This window comes from Colius striatus, chromosome 5, assembly GCF_028858725.1.
Source record: "Colius striatus isolate bColStr4 chromosome 5, bColStr4.1.hap1, whole genome shotgun sequence".
Classification (NCBI taxonomy): Eukaryota; Metazoa; Chordata; class Aves; order Coliiformes; family Coliidae; genus Colius; species Colius striatus.
Genome location: NC_084763.1, coordinates 6,363,062 through 6,390,707, shown reverse-complemented (window position 1 = coordinate 6,390,707; position 27,646 = coordinate 6,363,062). Strand labels below are relative to the sequence as shown.

General features: G+C 46.2%; 1 protein-coding gene across 1 annotated transcript; it reads left to right on the top strand.

Annotated features, from left to right (window-relative positions):
• Positions 1-520: 520 nt before the first annotated feature.
• CDCP1 (CUB domain containing protein 1) lies at positions 521-26,022 on the top strand. Its single transcript, XM_061997311.1, has 9 exons — positions 521-636; positions 13,158-13,361; positions 14,779-15,135; positions 16,429-16,797; positions 17,508-17,735; positions 18,569-18,949; positions 20,542-20,907; positions 22,334-22,412; positions 23,506-26,022. Exons 1-9 carry the CDS (start codon positions 561-563, stop codon positions 23,954-23,956), a joined length of 2,511 nt encoding a protein of 836 aa, XP_061853295.1. The 5' UTR covers positions 521-560; the 3' UTR covers positions 23,957-26,022.
• Positions 26,023-27,646: the final 1,624 nt, after the last annotated feature.

Below are 27,646 nucleotides of genomic sequence, written 5' to 3'. Positions count from 1 at the left end.
GAATCTATTCTCCTTTGGCTTAAAACCCTTACTCCTTGTCCTGTTGCTACAGCCCTACTACAGCTTGTCCCCATCTTTCTTTAAGTCCCCTTTATGTATGGAGGAGCCACTACAAGGTGTCCCCACCAGCTAGATGAGACAGCAGAGCTGTTCAGAGCTGCTGCTGTACCCCACATCGGTAACAGCCGATGCAAGGCTGCAAGGGGACCCTACTGACCGGCAGTTCCCAACCCTTTGGTTTGGTTAATGATGTCGGAAACGGGCAGGGGAAAGCGCTGGAGCTGGGCCTAAGGGCAGCGATGACACCGCAGCACCTCTCATGCTGCCTACAGCTCGCAACCCGCCGGCCCCCACCAGCAGGGGCGGGGCGCAGGCAGCGCCCGGGGCCGCCCCGAGCCGGGCCGAGCGGGACCGAGCCGAGCCGGACTAAGGCGAGCCCGTGCGGAAGAGGCAGGGCCTCACCTGCCCGCGCCCGCCCCGCCAGGTGTGAGGTGGAGCAGGAAGCGACGGCCGTGCCGGGCCGAGCCGCGTCCGCCTCAGCGCCCGGCCCACGCGGGGAGATGGCAGCGGGCCGGGCGCTGGCCGCGCTCCTCGCCACGCTCCTGGCCGCCTCGGCGCAGCTCCTCCAGCGGGAAGGTAGGGACGGGGCAGCGGGGCAGCTCCCTCCCCTCACCCCCCCGCCCCGGGCGGTTCCCCGTCACCCCCGTCCCGGTGCGCGGCTGAGCTCTGCCTTGCTTTAACTTGGTCGTAGCGGAGCCAAGAGACCGGTGACTCCGCGTTTATCGCCGTGTGCTGCCGCTCGTTTAAAAGCGGCGGGGGAATGGGGCTGAGCCGCATCAGCAGCGTCCGTCCGGTGCTTGGCGGCGGCCCCTCTGACGGGCGCCGGCGGGTCTGTCTGTGCGCGGTGCCGGCTGCGCCCCGGGGTGGGCTGCGGCTCCTTCCCGAGCGCCTTCCCGGGGCGGCTGTGCCGCGTTGGAATGGAGGGATCGCCTTTCAGCACTCAGCCTTTGCACACGCCTGTTTCTTTCCCGGTGAAATTAACGCAGACAAGGTGAATGGGCTGAGCTTGACAATCTCCGCTTGCTTGCTGGAGTATCGATTACACAAGAAACTTTGCCAAGTGCTTTTCTTGCGTGCCGGAGAAGCGGCTGAGTTCTCTGCGAGGAGCAGGAGCTCGCAGCGGCGTGCTGCCCGTCGGGCCGTGCAGTCACGTAGGCTTTTAAGCAAAGAAAAAGGTGCTGTTTGTGTAGAGCAATGGGTGAACTGTATGTGCAGCGAAACGGAGTGGTGTGTACGCCCAGCTGGGTCAGATAGTTTAATGGGAGGCTGCTGTGCACTATCAACTCTGTCTCTTGAAATTCCCATGTGCTTGGTGCAATCCCGTGTATAAAACTGGTGAATAAGTTTCTTAAATCCTGTCTGTGACCCCAAGAGAATTCCAGTCACAAACACAGAGGCAATGTGGGGGGTTTTCCTCAATTTCCAAAGCTGCTTCATTGCAAAAAACGCCCACCTTCAAATCTAAACAGTCTAGTTGACAGCTATTTAGTCCCGTGAAAGAGACTTAAAGTATGAGTCCTCTTAACAAACTAACCGCAGAGTTAACTATGAATACTTAAAGAGCCCGATGTGGAATTTGTGCCTTTTTCACTTTTCTCTTAGCTTTAGCTCTGCAGGTGATGCTGAAGTGTGGTTTACAGCCATTGTGGCTATAAACTAAGCAGTCTGAATGTTTGCTGTGAACCTCAACAACACTACTGAGGTTGAAGTTTCAAGCTGTTTAGTCTTTTAAATATTTGCATTTAAAGTATTTCCTCTGAGTGAACGACAGCTACTTGCCCCTTGAAGCCTCTTCAAAGGAAAAAAGGTTATTATACCGTTGTTAACTGTGTGCTGTGTTCAAAGAAAGCAAGCTTTTAAAGCCTTAGGTGGGTTATTGCTAGAAGGAGAGGAGATGGACTTTTTGAAGATCTTGTGTTATTCAATTGGCAAATGAAGAAATTCCTCAGTTGCATCTTTTTTAGTAGGTAGGTCTAGACTTTGACTGGGAGATGCAGCAGCATTCACTCATTATCTCACCCTCTGGCCAAACTGTTATCAAAGCCCTGTGTTCCTTTCATTCCCTTGCTGCCTACATCTTCTTGGTGCCTCACACTAAACCTCATGGGCTTGCTTTTGATGCACAGTGCAACTCTTTTTGAGTTCACACGTTCCCATTGGCATTCAATTAAAAAGTTTGTACCTGCCTTAGGTAAGGTTGAGCCCAGACCATTAGTTTGCTTGGGTGGTGTTGGTGGGTGCAGGCTGTGTCCCTTGAGAGCTGAGTGAGCCTTCTTTGCCTGTGACTGTAATAGCTCTTGTTGGAAAGGTGGCAAAACCAAATCAGATGGGAAGGTGCAGGAAATGGAAGGAAGATGGTGAGTCAGGCAAACTATTCTTGCTGTGCAAACCTTCACTACAAACAAGATGTCTGTGTGGTCTGTGGGTTTCCTTAGTTTCATCTACAGGAACTGGCAATAGAGATCTTCCCAAGCACTGACCTTGCCCTTAGATAAACTGTGAAGTTACTCTGTGCAGCTTGACTAAATTTGCTTTACAAAACAGCACTGGTAGACCCAGGGGTTTGCTGTCAGCAGTGGTAGTCCCTCTTCCTCCCTCCTTCAACCCCTTCCTTTCCAACTGTATGTTTCTGCCCCCCTGTCCCTCTCCTGCACAAGGACCACTGCTCCCATGCACCAGGTCCTCTATCAGCCTGTCACGTTCTCTAACTTAGTGCCTTTCTCCTTTTGTGGACTCTCAGCCTCTCAAAAAAGAGGTGGCTCAGTCTCCTGGCATAGGTTGGCAGGCTCAAGGTTGCAATGGGTGTGAGTGGAAACGGAGAGAGGAATGGTACCTTCCCGGGTTTGTTGGCAGACCTCGTGTGCCTGGTGTATCCATCATCACAGTGGGAGCTGCTTTTTAAACTGCACAACGAAAACTGTAGTTGGAACATCTTTCAGAGAAAGGGTTTGTCCCGAAAACCTGAGATAATTCAGATTAAGGGTTTTTTTCCCCACACTCCTATGTAGTTTGTAATCTTTAAGGAGTTCCCCTTGCCCTGGCACTGCTGCAAGTTTCAGCAAGGCCAGGTTTAGGCTGGGTGTGCAGAACCACGCATGAGGTGAGTATGAGGCACGCCTGCCTCTTCTTTGGGACTGGTGATGCTCTAGTGGGATGGCTGGAGGTGGTGTGGCTATCTCTAAAGCTGTCTCTTGTCATCCTTGATGAGGTCCTTTCTTCTCTTGCCTCCTCCCTCCACGCTTTCCCAGCAGGTACAGCACTATGGTGGTGTTCCTGCTGTCCTGGAGGAATGTATAAGTCAAAGGGAGAGTGTGGAGGCTCCTTCTCTGGAGGTCTTCAAAACCTGCTTGGATGTGTTCCTGTGTGACTTGATCTAGGTGGGACCTGCTTTGGCAGGGAGGTTGGACTTGATGATCTCCCTTCCAACTCCTACCATTCTGTGAAAGGTGACTGGTCACAGTGTCTTCAGAGGAGCTCGTGGGCTTCCTTCAGATGCGACTTCACGTGTGGTGTAGATGATACCACATGAGACATTGATTAACTTAGAAGTGAAAAACTTACAGGAAGAAGTATTTGGTGTGATAGCTGGGATGTGGGAGTGTGAAAGAAGTGTTGTGCATCTGACCTTTGAAATGTGCTTTCCAACTAAAACCACAATTCCTTGAAGCACCAGTAATGATGTTAATCAGACTTTTACAATACCTGTGAAACATAAAGGTTTCAAGTACCTTCTTATGGTAAAATCTGCAAATGTGTTTTGGGGTTTCTTTAAAGTGTCCTTGTTATAAGAAGTGAACTTACAGGTAATGCCAGGTTGGCTCTTGCTCTACCCCCCCAGGTAACTTTCTTGGCAACTAACTGATTTGAGTCACGCATCAGTCTTAACATGTAAAACTGTTTCTTCTAATGAAGTGGAAAAAAACCCCTGCCAGCAGCAGTTAGCAAGGTCTTTCTGCTGTTCTGACAGGATACAAATAACTGACCCCTTTGTGCTTCTCTGAAAGTTGGTGGAAGATGGATTATTTCCATTCGGAATGGCTGCTTGCTCACTCGATCGAGACATCTCCTTTTATGACCACAAATACTGTGCATGAGTATTCAATTGTACCTTTTCTTTTTTTACTTGCCTTATGCTATTATTATGGGGCACTTACTTTTTGCTCTGTAGAAAATAATGTGTGTATATTAAGTTACTTGTTTATTTTGTGTAAGTTCTGGTGCTGCTACCTTCCATTTTCCACCAGAAAATACACTTAATCTTTTCTCAGTTGCAGATTTTTGTGGATTTAAGATGTTTGCTTTTAACAGATGAGCCTTGTCTGTGTGTGCCTTTTTTTCCTTTGTCTGAAGGGATGCAATGTGAAAGTCCAAATGTGGATGTGAGGTGGGAACAAGAAAATACTTGAGGATTAATACACTGAATTGTGTCCACAGCAGCACCAATTTGAGTGTCTCACCAGGGATCCTCAGTTAGGTCATAATCTGTGGACTCAGGAAGTTTCTCCAACAACTGTGTTCTTGGTCATGGGCTTTTACTCATCCCCAAAACTGAAAATACCAACAGATAGCAGCCATTAGGCTGAGTGGCCCAGGAGAGAAGAAATGTGATGTGATGGGCCAGCTCCCAAGCCTGGCTCGCTTTAGGTAGCTGGCAAGCCTTTCATGCCTGGGGTTTCCATTTGATGTGAGCTGTGGTGGCTCATCAGCCAAAAAATAATTAAGGGAGAGAAGAGTGGGGCTTGGCTTATTGATATAGCCCTTACCAGTAAGCTTAATGAGTATTTATACATATATGTTAATTAAAAAGCTTTGGAATCCACATCTGCCAAAGCCTCAGTCTTAGGCAGGTGCCAAACAACTTTGCACTTCATTCATTCCAGAAATACCTTGTAGAAATAACATGAGGAGACACCCTTTGCTGAGAACAAAGTCAAGATGCTGTTGGCTTTGCCTGTGTTGACTGCTACATAACTATGACAAGGATGTAGTGTGTTTGTAACTCAGTGGAGCTAATAGGTAGCTCTTTACCTTCTTCACCACTTTCTCTGTATTGATTGCACTTTATTTTGCTTGTTGTAATTGCTGATGGCAAAATGGAACCTTCTTCAGGTCCTGGCCATGCAACCAGAGAGCATGAATGAATATGTGTAGGGTTATACCACTTCTTGTTAGAAATCTACATCTTTAATAATTCATGGAATTGAGAACCCTTTGCCCAGCTAGTGGAAAGACTGAAGATGTTTCCTCTAACAAAGCACTTCCAGCAGTTTCTGGGACATTAGCCATCTCAGTGATGCTGCTCAGGTGTCCCTGTCAAACCTCAGCTCTGGAGTAGACAACACACCCCCTGCAGCATGAGTTGGTTTGTTAGAGCCAAACCCAGCTCCTGAACAGCACCTGATGATTTTTTTTGGTGGTCTCAGCAAGATTCATCTGATGGAATCTGCTCGTCATCCCTCAGCTCAAACTTCTCTCATCTGATGGAGGTGTGACCATACAGATTTCTCTTGCTCAACCAATGCTTGTGGCATCAGGGTGTGAAGGAAGGGATGTGGGTTGTGCTGTGCTTGGTAAACGACTGCTGGCTGCTTGTCAGAGCAAGATCTCATGTTTCTGTGTTAGCTGGTGACAGAGGCAAGGATGCACTGTCTGTAGCTCAACCTGTAAAGTGTGGATAATATTGATGGGGCCTCCTGGAAGACCTTCAGGAAGAGCCAACTGAAGAATTGTACCATAATGTCTAGCAAATATGCATCTCACACGTGTTAGTGGGATCTAGTTTGCTTCTGAGTGCCCAGACTGCCTGCCCCGTGGGAGAACAAATGGTTTCTTTTACCTGTCTCTTATAATAGGGAGGAAAAGTCACCTTTGCCTATTCCCTTGGATACCTTTGAACAACCCTTCTGAAAGGTGCCATGGGACAGCCTGCTTCAAACTATGCCTTTTTGATTTCTTGGGGAACAAAGTGAGCGTGGTTACTTGCTGTCAGAGCAAGCTCTTGTTTTGAGAGATACAATCACTCTGGCGTTTTGGAGTGGGCTCTGACTTCTCTGGGTCTGTGGTTGGAGCTGAGAGATTAGCAAACTGTGAGGAGTGAGAAAGGGTGATCTGAAGTGAGAGACAAAGAGCCCTTGGCAGGATGTTTGGCATGGGAGGGACCTCTGATTGTGAAATGTGCTTTTCTACCCTTCGTTTATTGGAGCCGAGAGCGTAGAGCTGCTCAGACATGCTGTGAGATGCTGTTCTCTTGTTGGCTTGCATCAAGGTAGGGCTAAACTGTGCAAGCAAACACCCCTTTGATCAAGGGAAGCTCCTGCAGTGACTTGGGTGGTGTTTTGGCGTTTCTTGTGCCGGTGTGACATTTCCTCGTGGAGTTGTGCGGCCCCACGTGTGCTACATGTTGGATGTCGCAGGCGAGTTGGCAGGCAGCTTGCAGACAGCCTTCCCAGAGCTCTGCCCCTCACTTCTCCAGAGGCAACAAAACTTCAGATCTGTAAAGTAATAATTCAGAAAAGGCAGCTCAGAGCCAGCTTTCTCCTTTCTGTAATTACAGCCGAGCTTGCCAAATTCCAGAGTGTCTCTTTTCCTCACTTTGGGTGTAAAAAGCTTCTTTTGAAAATGACTTTTACACAAGTCATGAGAGTGTCTTCATTATCTTCCCAAAAGGGTCTGAAGAAAAGGGTAGAAGTGCTGAAACTTATGCTTTTTTTTACAAAACAAAGCTATTTTAAATCTGAAGGTCCTTTATTCCTATTAGGCATTACCAGTTAATGCATTAACAACTTTTGAGTGAGCAGCTTTGTTGGCCTGGGGTACAGGGACATCTTTTCTGGTGAACTGTGCTGGGATGGCTTGTGCTAGTGGACTCCAAAAGTGTCCACCCCTCTTCCCTGATGAGGAGCAGAATGAGATGTGTGACATCTCACCTGCTTCACATCCCCATCCTGGCTGTCAGTTTAAACCATCAGTGCAGATTAGGGAGCTGTATTGTAGTGGCTGAAGAAGGGCTTATTCTGCCCCAGATGCCCTCTCCTGAGATGTGGTTACCCTGGCATAGTAGTCATTGGCAGCATCTATCTGTAAGCATTTACAAGCTTTACAGATCTTAAGCTTTAATGTTTTGTGTGGTTCCCTGAGAGCAATCCTTTCACAAAACATGGACTTTGTATCCCAAGCAAATGTGGTATTGAAAGATCCAAACAGAAGGAGATCACGGAGCATGCAGAGAGTAGTTGGTTTACTTTGTAAATGTAAACAGAAAACCTGTTTGCTTTATAAAGTCCAATGTGATTTCAGCAGCTTGCAGCAAGCTGGACTGGCTGTAATCTGTGATTGTGCATGTGGTTTCTGTTTGTTGCTCACAGAACTGTTTAGTAGGTAAGAAGAGTATAAACAGTGTATGGGTCCCAGACTGACTTTGCTAAGGGCCTGAAGAATGGGTGACTGGGCATTGCAGGTGTTATTAGAGGAGTGAATGATGCTTGGACAGATGGGTGCTGTAGTTAAACTGGAGAGTTGGGCTCAAACTGATAAAGATTCAATAAGGCAGGTTCAAAACTTTTGAGTCAGCAAAGCAGGGGAACATTTAAATATTCTTTGACCTGTTGGTTGCACTGAATTGTGTTGGAGGTGGCGGTAAAATGGATGATCAGGTACAGCTGCTGGTGTGTCTCATAGCTGAGTTGTTGGGGTGTTTGGTTGGGATGTGGGAGCTGTGATCCCTATAGAATCATAGAATCTTTTTGGTTGGAAAAGACCTTTGAGTCTAACCGCTAACCTCACCCTGCCAAGCCCATCACTAACCCATGTCCCTCAGCACCTCATCTACGCATCTCTTAAATACCTCCAGGGATGGGGACTCCAGCACCTCCCTGGGCAGCCTGGGACAGTGTCTATGAAGCCCCTCAAGTGAAGAAATTCTTCCAAATCTCCACTCTAAACCTCCTCTGGCACAACTTGAGGCCGTTTCCTTTCGTCCTATCACTCTTTACTTGAGATCACGTGGGAGACAGGCTGGCGGTGAGTGGAGCATCTCCTTTGTGATAAAAGGCTGAGGGAGCTGGGGCTCTGCAGCTTGGAGGAGACTGAGGGGTGACCTCATTCATGTTTACAAATATATGAAGGGTGGTGTCAGGAGGATGGAGCCAGGCTGTGCTCAGTGATGGCCAATGACAGGACAAGGGGCAAAGAGTATGAGCTGGAACAGAAGAGGTTCCAAAGAAACACAAGGAAGAATTTCTTCCCTGTTGGGGTGAGGGAGCACTGGAAGGGGCTGCCCAGATGGAGTGAACACATTCAAAACCCAGCTGGATGAGCTCGTGTGACCTACTCTAGATGGTCCTGCTCTGGCAGGGGGGTTGGACTGGATGATCTTTCGAGATCCCTTCCAGCCCTTGTGATTCTGTGATTTGCATATACATATAAGGCTATAAGCATGCCTGTGGGCCAGCCAGCATCCCTGCAAAAGGCTCTGAAGAGGCAGTGAGCTTTCCAGGAGAGCCTGGAGATCTGTCTCCCGGGCTGACCCAAGACAGTGGCACGGAGCGCTGCGATAGATGAGCCTGTTCTCCAGAGAGGTGTGTTGGTTGTGTGGGTTCAAATCCCCTTGGGGCAGAGCAGGGGTTTGGATCCAGGTCTGTCATATCCGGAGCGAGTGTTGCTGCTACTCGTCTTGTGCAGCAGCACGTCCCCGCCGGCTCCTGAACGGTGTCTGAGTCAGCTCCAGCCAACTGCTTTGTATTAATAATGGCTGTACTGGAACAAGCCCTTGGTTTATGCAGAACAACCCCCCCTGCAGTTCCTGTGTGTTATACTCCCGTGGACTTTGGTTTCTTGTTCCTTCTGGCTTTGGTGGGGTTTTTTTTTGGATTGTTCTAGTTCATCCACTGAAGTCACGTGAAACAATCCATAGATCCTTATGGATAAATTGCTGCTATAAAATGCAGCCCTCTAGCTCAAACTGGTTGGACTCTGTTCTAACTCCTGCATTGTTTAGCAAGGCACTGCACATAGCCATAAAAATGTCTGTCCTGCCAAGTCCTTTCCTTGTACGTATGTGCTCTCTGTGAGTGCCACTGGCACTACTGCTCTCCATCTGTCTTCTACATTGCACCCCCTCTTGTACAGGAAAAATGTCCTTTTGACACTGCTCTAGGAGATCCTTCTCTGGCAGGGAGGTTGGACTGGATGATCTCTCAAGGTCCCTTCCAACCCTTAAGATTCTGTGATTTGCATATACATATTAAAACATACTAGATGAGTGTCAGGTGCAGCTATGGTAGATAAGCTAAACTCTGTGCAGTAATCAGGCCCCTTTTACACTGTGCAGGTGGTTTCTAACTCAAGTTGGAGTTCATAAAATAAAATTGAGGAAAGCTTTGGGAAAATACTGTCTAGAAAAACCCAGCCATGATGTGTTTGTGCAGAGGGAAGCATTACTCTAGCGATAAAGGGATGCTATGTTGAGACAACTGCCATGAAGGTGCCAGTCTTAAACAAGGATGAGAAGTAGCAAATGCCAGTTGTGGCAGGGAAGGTGTAGCTTGAGATTAGGGCAGTTGAAGAAATAGCCAAAGGAGGCTGCAAAACTCTTTGATTGCTTAGAGGAAAAACCAAAAAGGAAGGGTGAGATCAGATGTCTCCACCAGCCTGTGAACAGGTCTCAGGACTGGAGGCTTCGCCTCTGACATCTTCCAGCCCAACGATTTCATTGTTGTGCAGACAGAGACTAGATCCAGCTTGGCAATGCTCCCTCTTGTTGGTTTGGATATCCTGTGTGTCATCCCTGTGCAGCATTAACAAATTCCTTCTTTACAAGAAGTGTGTGCAGTTACTGGTAACTGTAAGGGAAAGGCATGCAGTGGGAATTGCAGACAGAGACACATTCATGTGAGTCAGAGAGACTCACTCATGTTCATAAAAGCTCTACAGTAAAGGTGCTTTTTAAGTAGCTCATTGTGTGGTGTGTGGCTGTATTTTGGTGGTTTGGGCCATTTAGTAATTAATTTATAGTGACTTTGGATCACAATGTACTTTCTGCATGACTCTTTCTCCATTTTTCCTATGAAAATGGGATTTGATAGCCTAATGTAGCTTAGTGCATCCCTAGCACCTGACTGCTCTTGACATTACAACACTGTGCCCTTGTTTCGTGGTCAAGATGATTATCAGTGGAGTTTCATCTTAGCTGTAATCTAGCTTGGCATCTGTCCTTGTGTGGGCTTCTAGCAGACAGCTCTGCTGAGTCTAGTTGGGTATTGATCTGCATCCTTCTTGCCCACTGGGACGCTGATATATTGCTTGCTGCAACACTTGTGTGATTTGGGGCAGCTCCTGTTTTGGAAAGGTGATGCATGGGCCATATCCATGCTGGAAGGTGATACTGAGCTGCCAAGAATTTGATCTTCTTGCAGGGAGATCAGCTCAATGGCTACACGGTTGTGAAGTCTGAAAAAGGGTCGGGGGCAAAACTCCCAGCAGCAGAAGTCTTTCGGGGCCAGGGAAGACAGTGCTTTGTTTTGACCCTTATTAGGAAAGCTTTTCAGCATTGTAAATGGCATTTTGAAATAAGCAAAGTTCTGTTTCAGTTCATTTGTTTTGTTTTGAAGCTCATGATGGGCTTAAGGTTATGCCTAAACTTGTTCCTCAGGACTAAAAATAGTCTTATAGCCACACAGGAGCATTTGGTGCAGAAGTGCTGGCTGTTATTAGCCCTGGTGTGTTTCTCTATCTTGCTAGGTTGGGCATATGGCTGTGCAGTCCCAAGGATGGGAGAAGGAACAGTGATAACTGTCAGACCAGAAAGTGAGGAACAGACTTTACAGTAATACTTATGATGTGTAGACAAGTGTGACAATTGCAATATGTAAGAAAGAAGTTTTTCTTGTCACCCAGATGATAACTATAGACATAAACATCAGAAAAACTGATGACCGTCGTGGCCAAAGGGTATTTTGTGCACTAAGCATGATAAATAAAACTCCCAAAAGCACCCAGTGGTATAGAAAACAAAGCTCTGGGCTGGAGTGGAGGTAGTTGTTTCACTTTCTTTTCTGAAAACTGCTTCCTCTGCAAGAACAAGGAAGAGCAAAGCCCTGCCTTTGCTTTACTCTTTTCCCCACCCTACAATTGTTACTTGTGTGCTTAGAATGTCAGTGCCATCTCCTCTTGTCTTATTTTTCTTGGAAAAACTCAGATTGAAGACCTCTGCCACAGCGTTTCCAAGGCACAAATGTAGATGTGTGGCAGCTGTGAGAAGAGGCAAAGGAATTCAGTGCAGGCTCTCAGGGCAGAGCACTGGCCAGTCACTTTAAAAGCTGTAGGAGAGTTACTCAGAGTGTGTAAGTGAGTATGTGCAACAATTTGGCAAGCCTGGTGGGGTTTTGAGGCTTTCTAAAGCTTTTAATCCTGGAAGTAAATAGGTAAGGCAGTTTCAAGGGCTTGGTAAGCCTTTTGAGTCCAAGGTTGTGTAGAAAAGCTGGGAAGTCTGGAAAAAGGCTGAAGACCATCAAAACTCAAATAAAAGCACAGTGGGGTGTATCTTTGAGTACTCTGCCTTACTCCCATTAGCAGTGTGAGATTTTTTTTGATGCCTGGTGTTTGCAAACCTGAAGCTGCAATGTATTGAAAGACAATAGCTGATGCTGACTGCTCAAATGTTGTAATGACCCTGCAAAACCTTGAGGTTGCTGCAAAAATCATGAGATTTCCAAAAGGAGAGGTGGCTTTTGTGGGACCTTGAGTCACTAGTGCAACATGCTTCTCTCTGCAGCTGCAGTGGCTGAAGTTCTGAGGTGGGAGGGTGGGTTGAGGGTCTCTGTGTTCATCTGCTGTGACAAGGCTCTGCCTATCAAGGTTTCCCATGGTGTTCTCACAGCCACTTACCGAGTGAGCCCCAGGGTCTCTGGGCTTTGGCCAGCACCCTTAGCACCACTGCAGCAACAGCAGCTGGCACAGACCAGGATGGGTGTTTAGGTGCTCAAGGGATGATGAGCAGTCAGATAGAGCCTGATGTGCCCTGAAAATGTAAACAGCTGGCTCAGAAACCTGTCCTCAGGTTTTTACCTGGTGCTGGGATATGGTGGACTTTATTGGCTTCAGTCAGGGATAGGCTCGATCTCTGCCAAGCATCAAAGTGGTGCTAATAACTTCTCTAGTCATCATGAGTGTCCAGTCAGTGCTTCTCAGTGTCTTATATTGCATGTATGTTTTTAGAAGACAGGTTTGGTCCATGTGTTGATAAACACACTGCCCATAAAATAAAGGAACATCATTCAACAAGCAGTTTATTCTGTGGCTCCAGTGGGGATCTTTTTGTGAGAGCTGCTCCTGCATTGGGTGGTGCTCGAGGATGAGTTGAAATCTGAGGATTGATGAGGCTTTTATGTGTTCCCCAAAAGCCATAAGTTTATGATGGCCATCAGGGATGGAGAAGAGGTATCCAAGCACAAATGGTCCCTCCCAAGCCACAGGTGCCTTCTGTGTTGCTGAGGGGCATTGCATGAATGTCCTGTGACTCCAGGGAGTGAATTTATAAGGTGTGGAGGATCAGAGGGCCATGACCACACGTATCAGTGTGTGTTGGTATAGGCTTTTGGTGTCACTGGAAGTTGAGGCATGCCCAGAGTTTCACCTGTTACCATCCAGTGCAATTGAAGTTGAGGCTTGCTCTGTTGTTTGCCTGCTGAACAAACTTCCCAAATCGAGTCATGACTTCATGGACACCTTCTGAAGTGAAGCAGGTTGTGTGCTGGGCATAACACACTGAGAATCAAAGCTGGGACAACAGAAATTGGAAAGGAATAGCTGAGCTACTTGTAAAATATGAAATAACACTGGTGATGGTAAACTGGGAACAGAACTGGCCCTACAGAAGTGCCCTGTATACCTCTTCCCAGGCACGTGCAGCAAGCAGATGTCTGTGCTAGACTGGAAGAGATGAGGCATTTTCTGTAGGTCCCACACCAGAGACTTCTGAGAACGTGGATGTGAATATTCCATCTGACACTGTGGCCTCTGTAGGGGTATGTGGAGGGGCTGGTGATACTGGTACATGCTGGTAACAGGACACCTCTGTTTATTCATTTTTTCTTTCTTAGCATCCTTTACGATCTCTCTTCGTTCAGTGGACAACACCACAGTTCTCATTAAACTGGGACCTGGTGTTTTGCCAGGCTGTCAAATTCGTGCCAAATATGTCATCAGGTCTGAACTCAAGATAAAGCCTGGGGAGAGTGTGACTTTTGCCTTCACTTGTCGTAGCCCAGAGAAGTATTTCATCATGGAAATCCAGAAGAATATTGGTAAGATACAGGTGTTTAATTTTTCCCTAATGCTACTTTTCCTCCAGTAAAGCCACATACCTTTTCCTCTTGCTGTATTAAGGTGTCCCCTGTAGTCTTGGGTAAGAACAAATATTTGAACACTGATAATGTTGACTGGCTGAAACTATGCAAGTTAAAGTAATATTGTGTGTTATGGCTGACAAAGTGAATTTGACTGTTTCAAAACCAGTTGAATGAAAGTTTGTTGCATCAGTTCCTTCCTTTTTCCCACAGTTTATAAACCCATCGAAGAAACTTTTCTCTGTCAAAAACCTCTGAGCACTGACACTCATCCATCACCCACATTTTGTCTAACAGCTTGATTGTGTCTATACAGGCAAGAGACTGAAGGCATGCACTTGTTTCCTCGGATTTCATGAGCACTACAAGTCAAACTAAAGGTTTTTTAAGTGTTGTGACAAAAGCTTCATTTGCTTTGACTGCTGTCCCTGGCATGTGGATGCTAAATGTGCTCTTTAATAGTGTGAACACATTCTTAATGAGGTCCCAAACTTCATTGACCATTCAGTCTTTGGTAATATCATAGACTGGTAGGGGTTGGAAGGGACCTTTAGAGACCATCTAGTCCAACCCTCCCTGCAGAAGCAGGGTCACCAATATCTTCATTATCTTGGGGATGATGTTCAAGGATAATTCTCCTCGCATTTCTGAGGGTTTTGTTTCATATTATTCATGCAAATAATAATGCTCAGAGTGTTTCTTGATATCACAAGTGCATCCCACAAATATACTGCTTTGAGGCTGAAGCCTAGGCATAGATTAAAGTATGCTCATTTATAGTGTCCAGCTGGAAACACCAAGAACTTACATTTTTCAGAGAAAAATTGTCAGAACCCTCCCTAGAATCTTGCAGTGGCAGTTGCTGCTCGTCACTTCTGCAAAATCTGGGGCCTAGGTTATTCATCAGGGCACAGAGGAGATGAAGATATGGCTCATGGCAAGCAGTGGCAAACTTGATGATGAATAATTTGCCAGGAATTCTCTGAGCAAGATGGGATAAAGCTGGTCCTCTAGATCCACGGTTTCCAGCTCTCCTGACAATACGTGTCTCCCTTGTGCCCATTCGGGACTCTACCCTACTCACCAAATACCTTCCAAATTCTTCAGCAAACAAGGCTGAAGGGAATACTAGAGACAGTAATCCCTTCTATTAGTCAGCCTGACTAAAGCAGGTTTATCCTGTCTGCTGTATGGGCTGGGAGTCCTGTTCAGACATAGCATGTGACCGTGTTATAGGAGTGTCTTTTAATGTATGCAGAAGAGAAAAATGCACCCTAAAACCCATGAAAATAGCAATTAAGAGGCAAGTGTTAAATTCCTTGTTTATTTGAATGCTTCCCTGAGTATATGATGGCTGTTCTGTGTCTGCATTTAGACTGTGTGTCAGGCCCTTGTCCCTTTGGAGATGTTCATCTTTACCCAGTGGGGCTGCCTCGCCTCAACAGGACTTTTATCTGGGACGTGAAGGCGAGTACAAAGGCTGGACTTGAACTGCAGTTTTCTACCCCGTGGCTGAGGCAGATTGAGCCAGGAGAGACGTGCCCAGATTTGGTTAGCTACAACATCAACAGCTGTATCGACAGGGCCACGGTCAACATTGGCACCTTCTGCAGGAACGGCTCGGTGTCTCGCGTCAAGCTGCTGGGAGGAGTTGTCATGTCCCTGCACCTCCCCTGGGACTCGCCTCTCACCACCTCAGGCTTCAACATAGCTAACAGGGCTTCCATAAAACGTAAGTGCCCAGTAGTGTTTCCTCACCTGTCATCATTTACAGTTATCTAAAGCTTTCACCTGGGGTAACCTTCTGGTTTTGGTGCTGCTGTTCCGAACTCCGTCCCACTCTGTCTTTTCTAAAAGCTGTTGTAGTGTTTTTAGTTTGGTAGCTGGTGCTCTTCTGGGGTCAAAATACCTCCCTTTGGTTAATAACTTTGAAAACTGCAGCATTGCTGCTTTTGGTGCATGTAACTCATTTTCAGTCACTTCAAACTTCCTTGAACTTAAACGTACCTGCTCTGGCTTTGTGTTTTCAGCTAGGTGAGACTAAGCAGCGTAATTCAAATGAGCCAAGAGAGTTATTTGGTGGTTGCACCGTGCAGCTGGGTTTGCTTATTTTTAAATAAGGCTTCCTTAACTTCCAGAGCCTTAAACCAATGACTCCCTTCAGGACTGAGGAAGGTGGGGAAAGGGAAGCAGTGCCTTTAAGGCATGTGAGGCCGCTTAAGTTACAGCTCTCTTTTTCAGCCTGTGGAGTAATATAAAACATTGTGTAATAATCCTCTTAAAATACCTGCAATACTATATAGCAATCAGTAGGTTACTTTGTGATCTCATGCCAAACCTTGTTTGGTGTTTACTTGAGGTGTTGCTCTGCAGTTGTTGTTATCAGTTATAAAAGGAACCTGATCCAGATTTGAGCTTCTAGAATATGAGTTTTTGTAACTCCTGGCACCCCTCACAGTTGCACGTTGTCACTGGAGTCCTAAAACAGGACCAGAATCCCTGTGTACCCAACTTCACGCTGCCAAGAGTCATCCAAGCATAAGGTGTCTTACACAGCCTCCGTGGTTTGCCCTGATGTTTTATCATGTGCATTTGGGCCACTTTGTGGTGTGATCTTGTTACATCGGGGAGATTTTTAGATGGAAAACTCCATGCTAGTAAAAAGCTCACATCTTTTGGTTCCTAAAACCCAGTGAAGCAGAAGCAGTTGCCAGGTTTGCTCTTGTAAAACCAAGTCCAGAAGTAAGAACTAAGACCTTTGCTTTCCAAACAATAAGAACCTTTCTGTCCACGTGCATGAAAGACGAACCCACTAAGCTGAAAACACAGCATGAGTCTTTGCCTTATCTTTTCTGTAACTGAAAACAAAAGCATCAACTCAAGTATATGTTTTATATGTCCCATCTTGGAGCTGATGTAGGTGATGTCAAAATACTCTGCTGCTGGGTTGCTAGATGTGCTGTGGTGTCTTTGTTAACTGCAGCTTGTTTTGTATACTGTTGTTTTCCCTCCCACACCGTTTTAGGGTTATGCATTATTGAATCCATTTTGAAGGGGGAGTCTTCAATCACCCTGATGTCCCCAAACTACCCTCTGGGCTTTCCAGAAGACGAGCTCATGACGTGGCAGTTCGTGGTTCCTTCCAACATGAGAGCAAGTGTGTTCTTCCACAACTACAGCCTCTCCAACTGTGAGAGGAAAGAGGAAAGAGTGGAGTACTACCTCCCTGGCTCCCCCAGCAACCCGGAGGTGTTCAAGCTGACTGACAGCCAGCCTGCCAACATTGCTGGCAGCTTCAACCTGTCCCTGCAGGGCTGTGATCAGGATGCTCAGAACCCGGGCATCCTTCGCTTGCTCTTCCAGGTTGTTGTTCAGCACCCGCAGGTTGATGAGAGTAAGTACCCACCTGCCCCTTCCGTTGCTTTTCCTTACAGATGCCTGGGCTGAGCACCACGAGGAAGATAAATACTGGGGATTTTTTTTGTCCTTGAACTTTAGACCCTCCTTGAGGTTAAGAAAGCGAGTTGCCAGGCAACACTCAGGCTTGTTTTACTGCCCTGGGTAGCACCAGCCATCGTTAGCATAAAGCAGATGGCAAATTTTAACATCATTTCCAACGGAGCACAAAGCTCCATCATAGATTTTGCACTGTAGCTTGCAAATGGGCATTCCTTTCCTTTTCCAGCACCTGCACCATGGAGTTGAAAAACCTTTTAACACCTGTGGTGTCAGGTCTCACATATTGTGTAGACAAAGCTAAGCACCAGCCAGCCTTTCCTTGTGTTCCTGTTGGGATCCTGGTCCAGCTATTGGGCAAGGACCGTAACTGCTTGGTCAGAATTGCCTGGGCTCATGTGTTGCTGCCCCTTATCCAGTACACAAATTAAGTCTTCATACTACTCCTTTTGCCCCCCTTCCTTTTTGCCTGACATGATACTGCCAGAGTTTGTATTGCAGTGACAGAAAGAGGTAAATAATGCTTTCTTGGCCAACATAGAAACAGTTATAACAACTGCTCATCTGGTGGGGTGAGAAGAGACAGAGCAAGTTCTGGACACACCATGCTTCTTGCCTGTAATTGCTCTGGGATGTCTTCCATTGCAGATGTCACTCACATCGTGGACCTGAGCAAGGAGTGGAATATGACCGTGACGATCCACTCAGAAGGGTGGCTGAGCCGCGTCCCGCTCATGTCGGAGCCCGTGTGCCTGATCTGCAAGGACCCGCGCTCCTGCGACCGCCTCCTCACTTTGGTCTCTGGTGCTGTCTACAGGATCTCCTTTCTGTGCAAGGACTTGTCCCAGCTGAGGATCACAGCTGAAAAAGGCATAAGTATGACAAAAGTGACTTTGATGTTTCCTAGGAAGCGCTTTTGTGTGCTTTCCCCCAGGGGTCAGCTTGAACCTTCTCTCTTGCTCAGGCCTGAAGTAGAGTGTGGTTGGAAACCTGGTGTTGGGCAGCAGGAAGATGGGTACAGTGAATCTGGAGCTGACCTCTTTGTTCAGTACATCATTCTTGGACAAGGGCTACTGGACAGCTGGAACACAAACAGTTCTGCTTAAACACAAGGGAAAACTCATTTGGTGTTCAGATGAGGGAGCCCTGGCACAGGCTGCCCAGGGAGGGTGTGCAGGCTCCTTCTCGGGAGGTTTTCAAGAGTTGCCTGGACATGTTCCTATGTGATCTGATATAGGTGGGACCTGCTTCTGCAGGGGGGTTGGGCTGGATCATCTCTAGAGGTCCCTTCCAACCCTGACAACTCTGGAAGCCTCATGCATGTCCACTTGGTGGAGGATTTCCCCAAATGCTTTCAAACTACCAGTAGGGAAAGAGCTTTAAAGAATGTATCTAGACATTGGCTAGTCTGCAAATGATACAGCAAAAGTAATATCCTGAGTAAGGGATTTTGAATGTGTTTGTATCTGTTGGTTTCTTTGGTGTCCTGCACCCTTTTAAGGAAAACTTGTGACATAGAAAGGAAATGTGTCTGGGTAAAGGTTACTAAGAGAGGATTTTTTCTCAGATAGGTGCTTATCTGGGTCTGTAACACAAAACTGACAGTACTCTGTTTGTATACTCTGTTGTGTACATGGGAAAGTTGCTTCCCCTAGATATTTCCTCTGCAAGGAAAACACAACCCTCAGGACTTGTTTGTGTGATTGCAGGCTGTGTTGATCTTCGGTGGTGTCAGAGGAAGGTCTATTCCCTTTCGGTGCCCAAGGCTATTACCCAGTTGCCCATTCGGCTCTCTAAGTTTATTTGGAAGCTCTTGGCTCCTGATCTGATCAACATAGAAATTATGTCTCCGTCCTTGAAACTCCAGCAACATGTCCCAGAGCAGAGGTGCAACACGAGCTACAGTTACAACATCATTAGTGCCACCTCAAAGACAGAGTTGAATCTTGGGGTGTTATGTCCTGGAGGATCCATTGAAAAGATTCAGATGAGGAATAATGTCACCATCTCCTTAAAAACATTTGGTAAAGGATTCCTCAATGAGTCTAACCATCAGGATCTGAAAATGTCTTTTGTGCCACATATTAAAGGTAAGGTGGTGTTTGATACTGCTTTGTTGTACTGTGTTGGATCTCTCAGTGTGTATTACTCGTCTCAAATTAGCATCTCATTGGGCAGGGAACTGTTGGAGAGAGTCCAGTGCAGGGTCACCAAGATCATCAGGGAAATGGAGAATCTTCCTTATGAGGAAAGACTGTGGGAACTGGGACTGTTTAGTCTGGACAAGAGGAGACTGAAGGGGGGGGATCTCATTAATATTTACAAGTATCTAAATGGTGGGTGTCAGGAGATTGGGGCAGCACTTTTTTCTGTTGTATCTAGTGTCAAGCCTAAGGGTAGTGGAGAGAAGCTGGAATACAAAAAGTTCCATTTAAACATAAGAAAAAAACTCCCTGTTTCAGTGAGGGAGCCCTGGCACAGGCTGCCCATGGAGAGTGTGGAGGCTCCTTCCTTGGAGATCTTCACAATCTGTCTGGACACGTTCCTGTGTGACCTGATCTAGGTGGGACCTGCTTTGTCAGGGGGGTTGGACTGGATGATCTCTACAGGTCCCTTCCAACCCAACCATCCTGTGATTCTATGATTTTTTAATCATTATGCATGTCTATAGCTGTCCAGTAGCAATAACATTTTCATCTCTTACACTATTTTACACAAATCAAGCTCCTAATAATAGGAAAATAACGACATTTGGAATACTTTGGTTTTATGTGAGCTATAAAAAGATGTCCTTGACTATCCAATTGCCTGATTTTTACATAATTGGGTTCTTGGCAGTAATACATTTGGCATCCAGCAAGTTTCTCTGCTTTTGGCATTTCTTGGTTGTTTCCCCTTTTGCAAGCCAAAGATAATGATTGTAAGCACAGGAGAAGATTTGCACCTTTAATTTATTGAAGTTCAAAATCAAGCTTGCTTCATAAAGCAAGCACAGGACAAACTGTTGTGGTGAAGCTACCCAGATCCCACACAGGAGTGTGATCAGAGGAACTGAATGTCCTACGTGGGCTAGAGTGAAAGAATGTTTCAAGTGCAGACACTTCAATACACACTGTTCTATGATATTATCTCTGATACTTGTTAGAGTACATGTAGGTAAGTAGAAATAAAAGTTCAGTTCTTTAGAGTCTAGTCCTTGAGCTGTTGCTAGAATCATAGAATCAAAGGATGGTAGGGATTGGAAGGGATCTTTAGAGATCATCCAGTCCAACCTCACTGCAGAAGCAGGTTCACCTAGATCAGGTCACACAGGAACGTGTCCAAGTGGGTCTTGAAGATCTCCAAGGAAGGAGCCTCCACACCCTCCCTGGGCAGCCTGGGCCAGGGCTCCCTCACCTCAACAGGGAAAGAGTTTTTCCTATGATCAACCCGCATCTGAACCAGTGAGGTAGTTTATTCCTGGGAGAAGGAAGGAACTTTGTACTCCAGATGATGTGAAGTCCTGTAGATAAATGTGGTAATTACCAGTGTGAAAGGGGATGACAGGTGAGGTGGATGGCTGGTACTGAGGTGCAGTTGGCTGATCACAGGTAGAAGTGACATTTTACGTTAGGGAAGGAGAAACTTCTTTAAAGCTATCAAACCTACTTTTAAGTTCCTTTATTCCTTTCCTTCACTACAGATGAGTGCGTTTTCACTGTGAGTCCAGACCCAAAAGCTAAGGTTTACTTGCAGACCCCCAACTGGCCTTACGGTCTCCCTCCTTACGTCTCCGTATCCTGGTACGTTGTCGTGCCCCAGAAGCAAGTTGCCCGCCTGGGCTTCTCCAAGGAGCGCATGGGCATGGCTTGTGAGACCGGCCGTGCCTACGTCAGCGTGAGGGAGGAGGCGCCGGGGGCGGAGGAGACCGTGCGGCGAGAGGACGAGCTGCTGCCTGAGACCCGCAACATGCATCGCGACTTCTGGGTAAACGTCTCCAACTGCAAACCCGGGGATAAGATGCAGCTGACTTTGCAGTTCTGGGTGACACTTGCTGACAAGCAGATAGGTGAGTCCTGGAGTCACAGAATGGTAGGGGTTGGAAGGGACCTGTAGAGATCATCTAGTCCAACCTCCCTGCTAAAGCTGGTCCCACCTAGATCAGGTCACACAGGAACAGGTGACTCTTGAAGATCTCCAGAGAAGGAGCCTCCGCATCTTCCCTGGGCAGCCTGTGCCAGGGCTCCCTCACCTCAACAGGGAAAGAGTATTTCCTTATGTTTAAATGGAGCTTTTTGTGTTCCAGCTTCTCTCCATTACCCCTTGGCCTATCATTGGATACAACAGAAAAACGTGACGCCCCAATCTCCTGACATCCACTATTGAGATGAGCTTAATGAGATCCCCCCCTCAGTCTCCTGTTCTCCAGACTAAACAGCCCCAGTTCCCGCAGCCTTTCCTCATAAGGAAGATGCTCCATTCCCCGACCATGTTTGTGGCCCTGCACTGGCCTCTCTCCAGCAGTTCCCTGTCCCTCTTGAGCTGAGGAGCCCAGAGGTTGCAGGACTCTGGAGGAGCAAGATTGAATTGTTTTTGTTGTGAATTAAATGTATCTGTTTAAATGGGAGATCACTTCCAGGAGGCATAAGGAGATCAAATGAGATGGGATTTTTTTCCCTCTCTCAAGGTTACAGACCTGGTGAATGACTTGGGATTCAGTTATGCAAACATATTCATCCAAATAGTCTTTACTTTGTTAGCAGTTCAATTGGTCTCAGTGTTCACATGCCCCAGGGATGATTTCTTGCTCAGGTCTGACCATTTAGTGGAAAGTGCCCTGAGTACTAACAGCAAAATCTGCATTTTGCTTCACGTTTGCACTTAACCTGTGGGAGACTGCTACACATAGAAGTATTGTCTACACAGGCTGAAGCTGAAATGATATTGAATTAATGTCTTTGACTTTTTTATTGTCACATATACTTCATTTAAAGCATGCAGGTTTTTTTTCTTAGCTCACACATAGACTTTACTGAGCAATTTTACAACTCTTGGAATCCCCTAGGTCAACACAACTTTTGTATTTCAGAGGAGAGGGCTGTATTGATAGGAAGTTGGTGAAATATAACTGTTTCTTTTATTGAATCCTTCTCTATTTCTCTCTACCCTTTCTGCTCTTCCCTGCCCGTTCAACTGCTGCCATGTGAGGTGCTGCAGTTAAGTTTAGCAGCACATGAGCTGTGTTGAATTCCTAGAGGTGGGATGGGTTGGCTGGGTTTTTGTGGCTGTGCTTCACTGCTTGGCAGCAGGAGTTTGTTGTTGCTTGGCCTCCACCTTCTTGTGTTCCCCTGTGGTGAGTATGGCTTAAGCTCCTGCTCTGTAGGCAGCTGGTACAGTTAGAGCCTCTGAGGAGGTTCAAACCCATCTGGCTTTTAGGAGAAAGCTGGGTGATCTCCCTCTCTTTCTCAGTGCCCTTGTACCTTGTTTGTTTGCAGACCTAGGAGTGATACTTGCTGTGGTGGCTGGGGCTGGAGTTCTTGCAGCTATTGGACTGACTGTGTGCTGTGTCAAGAAGTAAGTTCATAATCTGGCATGTAACTTAGCAGTTCAGGAAGGCATTTTGGGAGAGCTGCTGAGTGCTCAGCTTTGCATGTTGACATAGATCCCTTGAGCAAGAGTCTGAAACATATGGTAGGCCATGATGGTGGAAGCAGTGTGACTCCAGGAGTGCTGCTTTACTCTAAATTGAGTCACTTTAGCAGTAGAGCAGCATTCCTGGACTCACATTGCTTCAACCTCCAGGGCATTGCCCTGTTGGACCTTAGCACAGGCTTCTGGCTGTACTGTAAGATACTGGTTGGATTTCAGTAGTCCCTGTATAGGGAAGTAATGAATATGACTGCCATGCAGGTGACTATGGACAACAGTTTGTTCAAACAAGCTGTGAGCTTACCCACAAGTACACAACTTCTTCTGGAGTTTGCACATCAAGTAGGAGCATTATTCTATGAAATGAGCCCTTGGGGAAAGAACTAGGTGGTGCAAAGTGAACATGTGTAGCATTATTCCTGCAAGCAGAGACTGAAGTCATCGATAGCTTGAGGTTTCTGATACATGTATGCTCAGTGCTGGCAGGGTCCTGAAGCTGTAGAACTGGGATGAATTTGTGCATTATGATGACCAGAGCAATTATAAACACACTTCTCTCTCACACAGAAAAGACTCTACAAATACAGGCTTAAAAATCGTTTTGATTCAGCCTTTTGCTCTTTGGAAACAGTTGCTCTGGGAGGTGCAACCAAGAAACTTATTTGACCTTCATAGAGGACCCATTATCTCATTTGTTTACAGTAACAGCCTCATCTTGTGAGGATCTGACAGCCTCTAGGTCCTGTTAACATCTGTGGGTGATGGGAGACACTGCAAAGCTGAGACTCCCATCCTTGGGAGGCTAGTGAAGTTAGTTGTGCAGACTTCAGGGTCAGCAGAGCAGCTGTAGGTAACCAAACTCTGTCTGAAAAAAACCCATGTCTAGACTCAAGAGTTATTTTTAGTAAGATTGCAAGTACAGCCTTCAATCCAGGTAGGCTGCCTGGCACCCTGTGGTTGGGGTGGGTAAACAGAAGCTGTTGTTTCTGACCTGTTAACAATTTCAACTGTATGACAGGAAGAAGAAGAAGAGCCAGGATCCCATGGTGGGAGTGTACAACGCTAATGTGAACACACAGGTGCCTGGAAAACAAGGCCTGTTCAAAAAAGGGAGGAAAAACAACGAGTCTCATGTCTATGCAGTTATTGATGATGCCATGGTCTATGGGCACTTGCTGAAGGAATCCAATGGCTCAGTTACTCCAGAAGTTGACGTGTACCGGCCTTTTGATGGACCCATGGGTAGCTTGCCGCCTTCTCCACCTCCATTCTCCTTCAGAAAAGACATCAAACGCTGTTCCAACACCGAGGAACCTTCATCTCTGACGGACACAGAGCACGACACTTACACATTTGCTCAGCAGAAATCGGGGCAATCAGAGGACAGTGGAGAAGCAAGTGAAAAGAATAGTGAAGATACAAGCATGTCCTTGCTGGAAAATAAGGAGCAGGACGGTTCAGTGGAGTGACTTGATGCCAGGCATAGCAGTTTCCTGTGGAAATACAGGTGTAAGGACAGAGGTCTAGGGGAAGAAAACCCAGAAGAGGAGTGTTGTTTTTAAACATGTTTTGGTGTTTTATTCTCTGTGTGTGTGTATTGTCAGTTGTGTGTTTTTCAAACGTGAGATGTTGCTAGCTTTTGGTTTTAGAGTGAACATCTAGCAAACTTGAAACCAACCAAGACACTCCAGGACTGCATACACTTCTGGTTGTGAAACAGGTGGCAAAGGTGCACTCCTGCCTTTTCTTACAAAGACATCAGGAAAACTAATTCCTAACTGTGGCAATTAATAGTGGGGAGAGTGTTTTGTCCAGTGTTTCCTCCTCCTGAGTCATTGGGTTCCCGAGTTGCTGACTCTTGGAAGTTGTAGGCAACATCATGGCCTCAAAGCAGCTCCAGGCTACACAGATACCAAAGCAATCTGTGAATGTGTGAGCAAAGGAGGGGACACTGTCATTTCCACCACTTGCTGCTTGAAGATTCATTCTATTTAGCATGCTGGTGGCTGTGTAAGCACGGTGAAAGACCACATGAGCTACCTGGAAGAGCTGCCTCTGTGTAAATGGGTCTGAATGCTTGAGCTTGGGCTCTTCTGGTTCCGAAGTCAAGTCATGAGTTTGCTGTAGTTTCCAGCTGGTGGTGTTGTATGTGGATAGCACTGTGTGAGCCTACACCAAAGACTGCATTTTCTTTGCTTTTTCACCAAAAAAAACCCAGTTTCAAAGTCTAAACCTCTTCAGATGCTGGTAGCATTCACAGTGGACTAAAATCTTGCACTTTGCATTCAGGTAGGAGTTAAGGATTCAAAGAAGAAATGTCATCCAGCTGTATAATGCGTTTCACCAGATTGTTTCCAGCAGGTGGTTTCTCTGAGATGCAAAGAGTGGGAGTGAACCCATAAGGAAAGCCTAGATTATTTTATCAGTCTGAATTTAACAAGCATGTTGCAATGATGGTGGGGACAGCTCTTGATTTCTAGCAGGGTTTACACTTGTCTAGCTGCCTTGGAAAGGCACCTCTTGAAACCAGGTCAATAGTAAGTCCCATTTGGAAGTGCCGTAGTCACCGTGAGCCTGTTTCTGTGCCTTTTAAAACTTGAGGGTCAGGTATTTGTGCCGAGGACTAAGGGTCTATGAATCAAGTTGCCTTTTTTATACAAACATCTGGCTTGTCCAGCTGTCCAGTTACTGAGGGTGTTTGCAGTTTTGCATGCAGCACTAGACCCGAGGACTTGAGAGTTTCTCTCCCAGTGTCTTGTGACACCGCCCTGCCTTGTGATGCACTGAGGGGCCATGAAACTTGGAGGGTGTTGCATGCAGTAATGCTGAACATGTAATAATGTCTCAAATACCTTTCCTAACACCTTTACTGTTTACATTTTCAGAAAATGTGGGTTTCCTCATGTGTTAACTGTGCTGGCATTGCAAATTGACTATTCATACAGCCACCTGTGTGTGTTTAGCAGTGTATACTGCTGGGAGCACTCAGATTCAGTGTGATGTGTCAAGACTCTGTTTTCTGTAGCAAAACACGAGCCAGCTAAAAGTGCCTTTTGGTTTTCAGGTGTTTTCTTGCTTACATTTATCTCATTGAATACAGGAATGTATATTCCTAGATCTCAGGCCACTGGCATCACACACTTCAAAGTGCACTGAGTCATTTTCGTGTCATTTGCAAACTTCACAAGATTTTTACAATGCTGATGTCTGTAGGGATCTCTTTTTCTCTCAGGTCACTGAATTGCCACAAGACATTTTGATCAGAGTAGTCCAGTTGTGCATTTTTCTGGTCAGTGTTTCTCACTTCTCTCTTACTTGAAGAGGAGTGAGAAGCCTGTAAGAGAAATTCAAGGCCGTCTCATCCCTCTAGCTCGGTCTCTGCAGTTGCTTAGATGAAATTGTTTAGTTCATGTTCTTTTTAACCAAGCTGAAGACAATGTATACAAGAGGTTAGGCTTCTGTTCATCACCTCTTGGTCTTTCATTAAGATAAAGTTGTGACAATTTGTTTTTTAATAAAAAGAAATCAAACCTAACCCTCCTACCAGCTGGAGTATGTGATGTACCTCTGTCTTGTTGGTGTGTGTAAACTCAGCCTCCAGCCTTGGCATGTCTGGCTGTTGGTAGCTATGTGTTTCTAGAGCATCTGGTTTGCTGCCTGTGTGTCCTTTTTCTCACATAGTGATATTGCTGTTAATGGCTGGTTTTTAAAGGCATGTGTTTAGATCATAGTGGGGAGAAGGGTTGTAAAATAGTTGAAGCTTTTGTGTAGAAAAGGAATGGTTCAGCAGCCTCTCAGTAGGGTTGTGATGTAACTTGTGCACAGCCAGCTGACACACACATTTGAATTCCAAATCGATTCATTTTCAGGGACAATAGCATAAGAGTAATGTTTTATGACCAGTCCTGAAGCCCAGAAGAAACCCTTATGCACACGTGTGAGGTTCTCTTGTTGTTGTAAATCAAAGGACATGGAATCAGTACGTACCAACTGCTCTCTTGGGTTAGTTTTGAATTTGGTTGGAAGCCAGGTTGATGCACATAAAAAATGATGTTTGAAATCCTCACTACTGAGGATCCCAGTATTTACTGAGGCTGGATCTTAGGCCAGAGCAGTAGATCTACTCTTGGAAGGCACAGGGAACTCGGGAAGGATTGGCCAGTCCCTAGGCCCTCTCCAAAGTTACCACTTAAGTCCTTTCATTTACTTACCATTTGGGCCTTCACTGAGACTGTGCTGTCCTGGAGGGGTTCCTGGGCAGTGATCTTAATGGAAAAATGAACATTTCTAAGTCTGGTGAACCACTAATTGAAAGGTGGGGATCCACAGGAGGACAGCTCTTCAGAAACTCCTGGCATGAATGCAGTTTGCTTTAGAAGAGCAAAGAAGTGTGGAGGGCTTTGTTGCCCAAAGCAGCAAAGCTGAAAAGATGCTTCTTGGGCTTGAATTGGTGAGGTTTAGACAATCTCTATCAAAAAAGCTCAGTAACTGCTGTATTTTTAAACACAGAATCATAGAATCACAGGATGGTAGGGGTTGGAGGGGACCTTTAGAGATCATCTGGTCCAACCTCCCTGCAGAGGCAAGTCCAAGCAGGTCACAGGCATGTGAATAGTCTAGTGCAATTATCAGGGAAATCAAAAGCCAAGTTACAAGTCTCTGGGTTAGAGCCAAATTTGTAGAGCACCAGTAAAAAATCATGGAATCATAGAAGGGTAGGGGTTGGAAGGGACCTTTAGAGATCAACTAGTCCAACTCCCCTGCAGAAGCAGGTCAACCTAAGCTTGTTTTGTTCTTGTTAACACAAGACTAAGACTGAGACTTCAGCTCTTGGACCCTAGTTAGGGGGTGGGGAAAAAACCTCTAAAGAACCTATCCTGGGATACCTGTGAGTGTGACAGAGATGACATTTAAGTATGTGAATATTATTTGGGAGTAGGGAGAAAGCAAAATGCTGAATAGCCCTCATCCATGTGCACATCTTCACCAGTCAGCATCTAATTGTGGGCTACAGTGTGTGCAAAGATGGGAGCAAATCTCTTTCTCCATAAGCTGTGAAGCTAGAAACCAATCCCCCCCAAAAAAAAATCCCAGCAAAAACCCCCAAACAAACAGATATAGAATTTATTCCTTTAATATAAATGACTCTCTACATCCAA

Excerpts from the sequence above, each read along its gene's own strand:
- CDCP1 (XM_061997311.1), top strand. The coding sequence starts at position 561 with ATGGCAGCGGGCCGGGCGCTGGCCGCGCTCCTCGCCACGCTCCTGGCC. Across the intron at positions 17,736-18,568 it reads CACAGCTGAAAAAGGCATAA|GCTGTGTTGATCTTCGGTGG; the intron begins GTATGACAAAAG and ends GTGTGATTGCAG. Across the intron at positions 22,413-23,505 it reads ACTGTGTGCTGTGTCAAGAA|GAAGAAGAAGAAGAGCCAGG; the intron begins GTAAGTTCATAA and ends ACTGTATGACAG.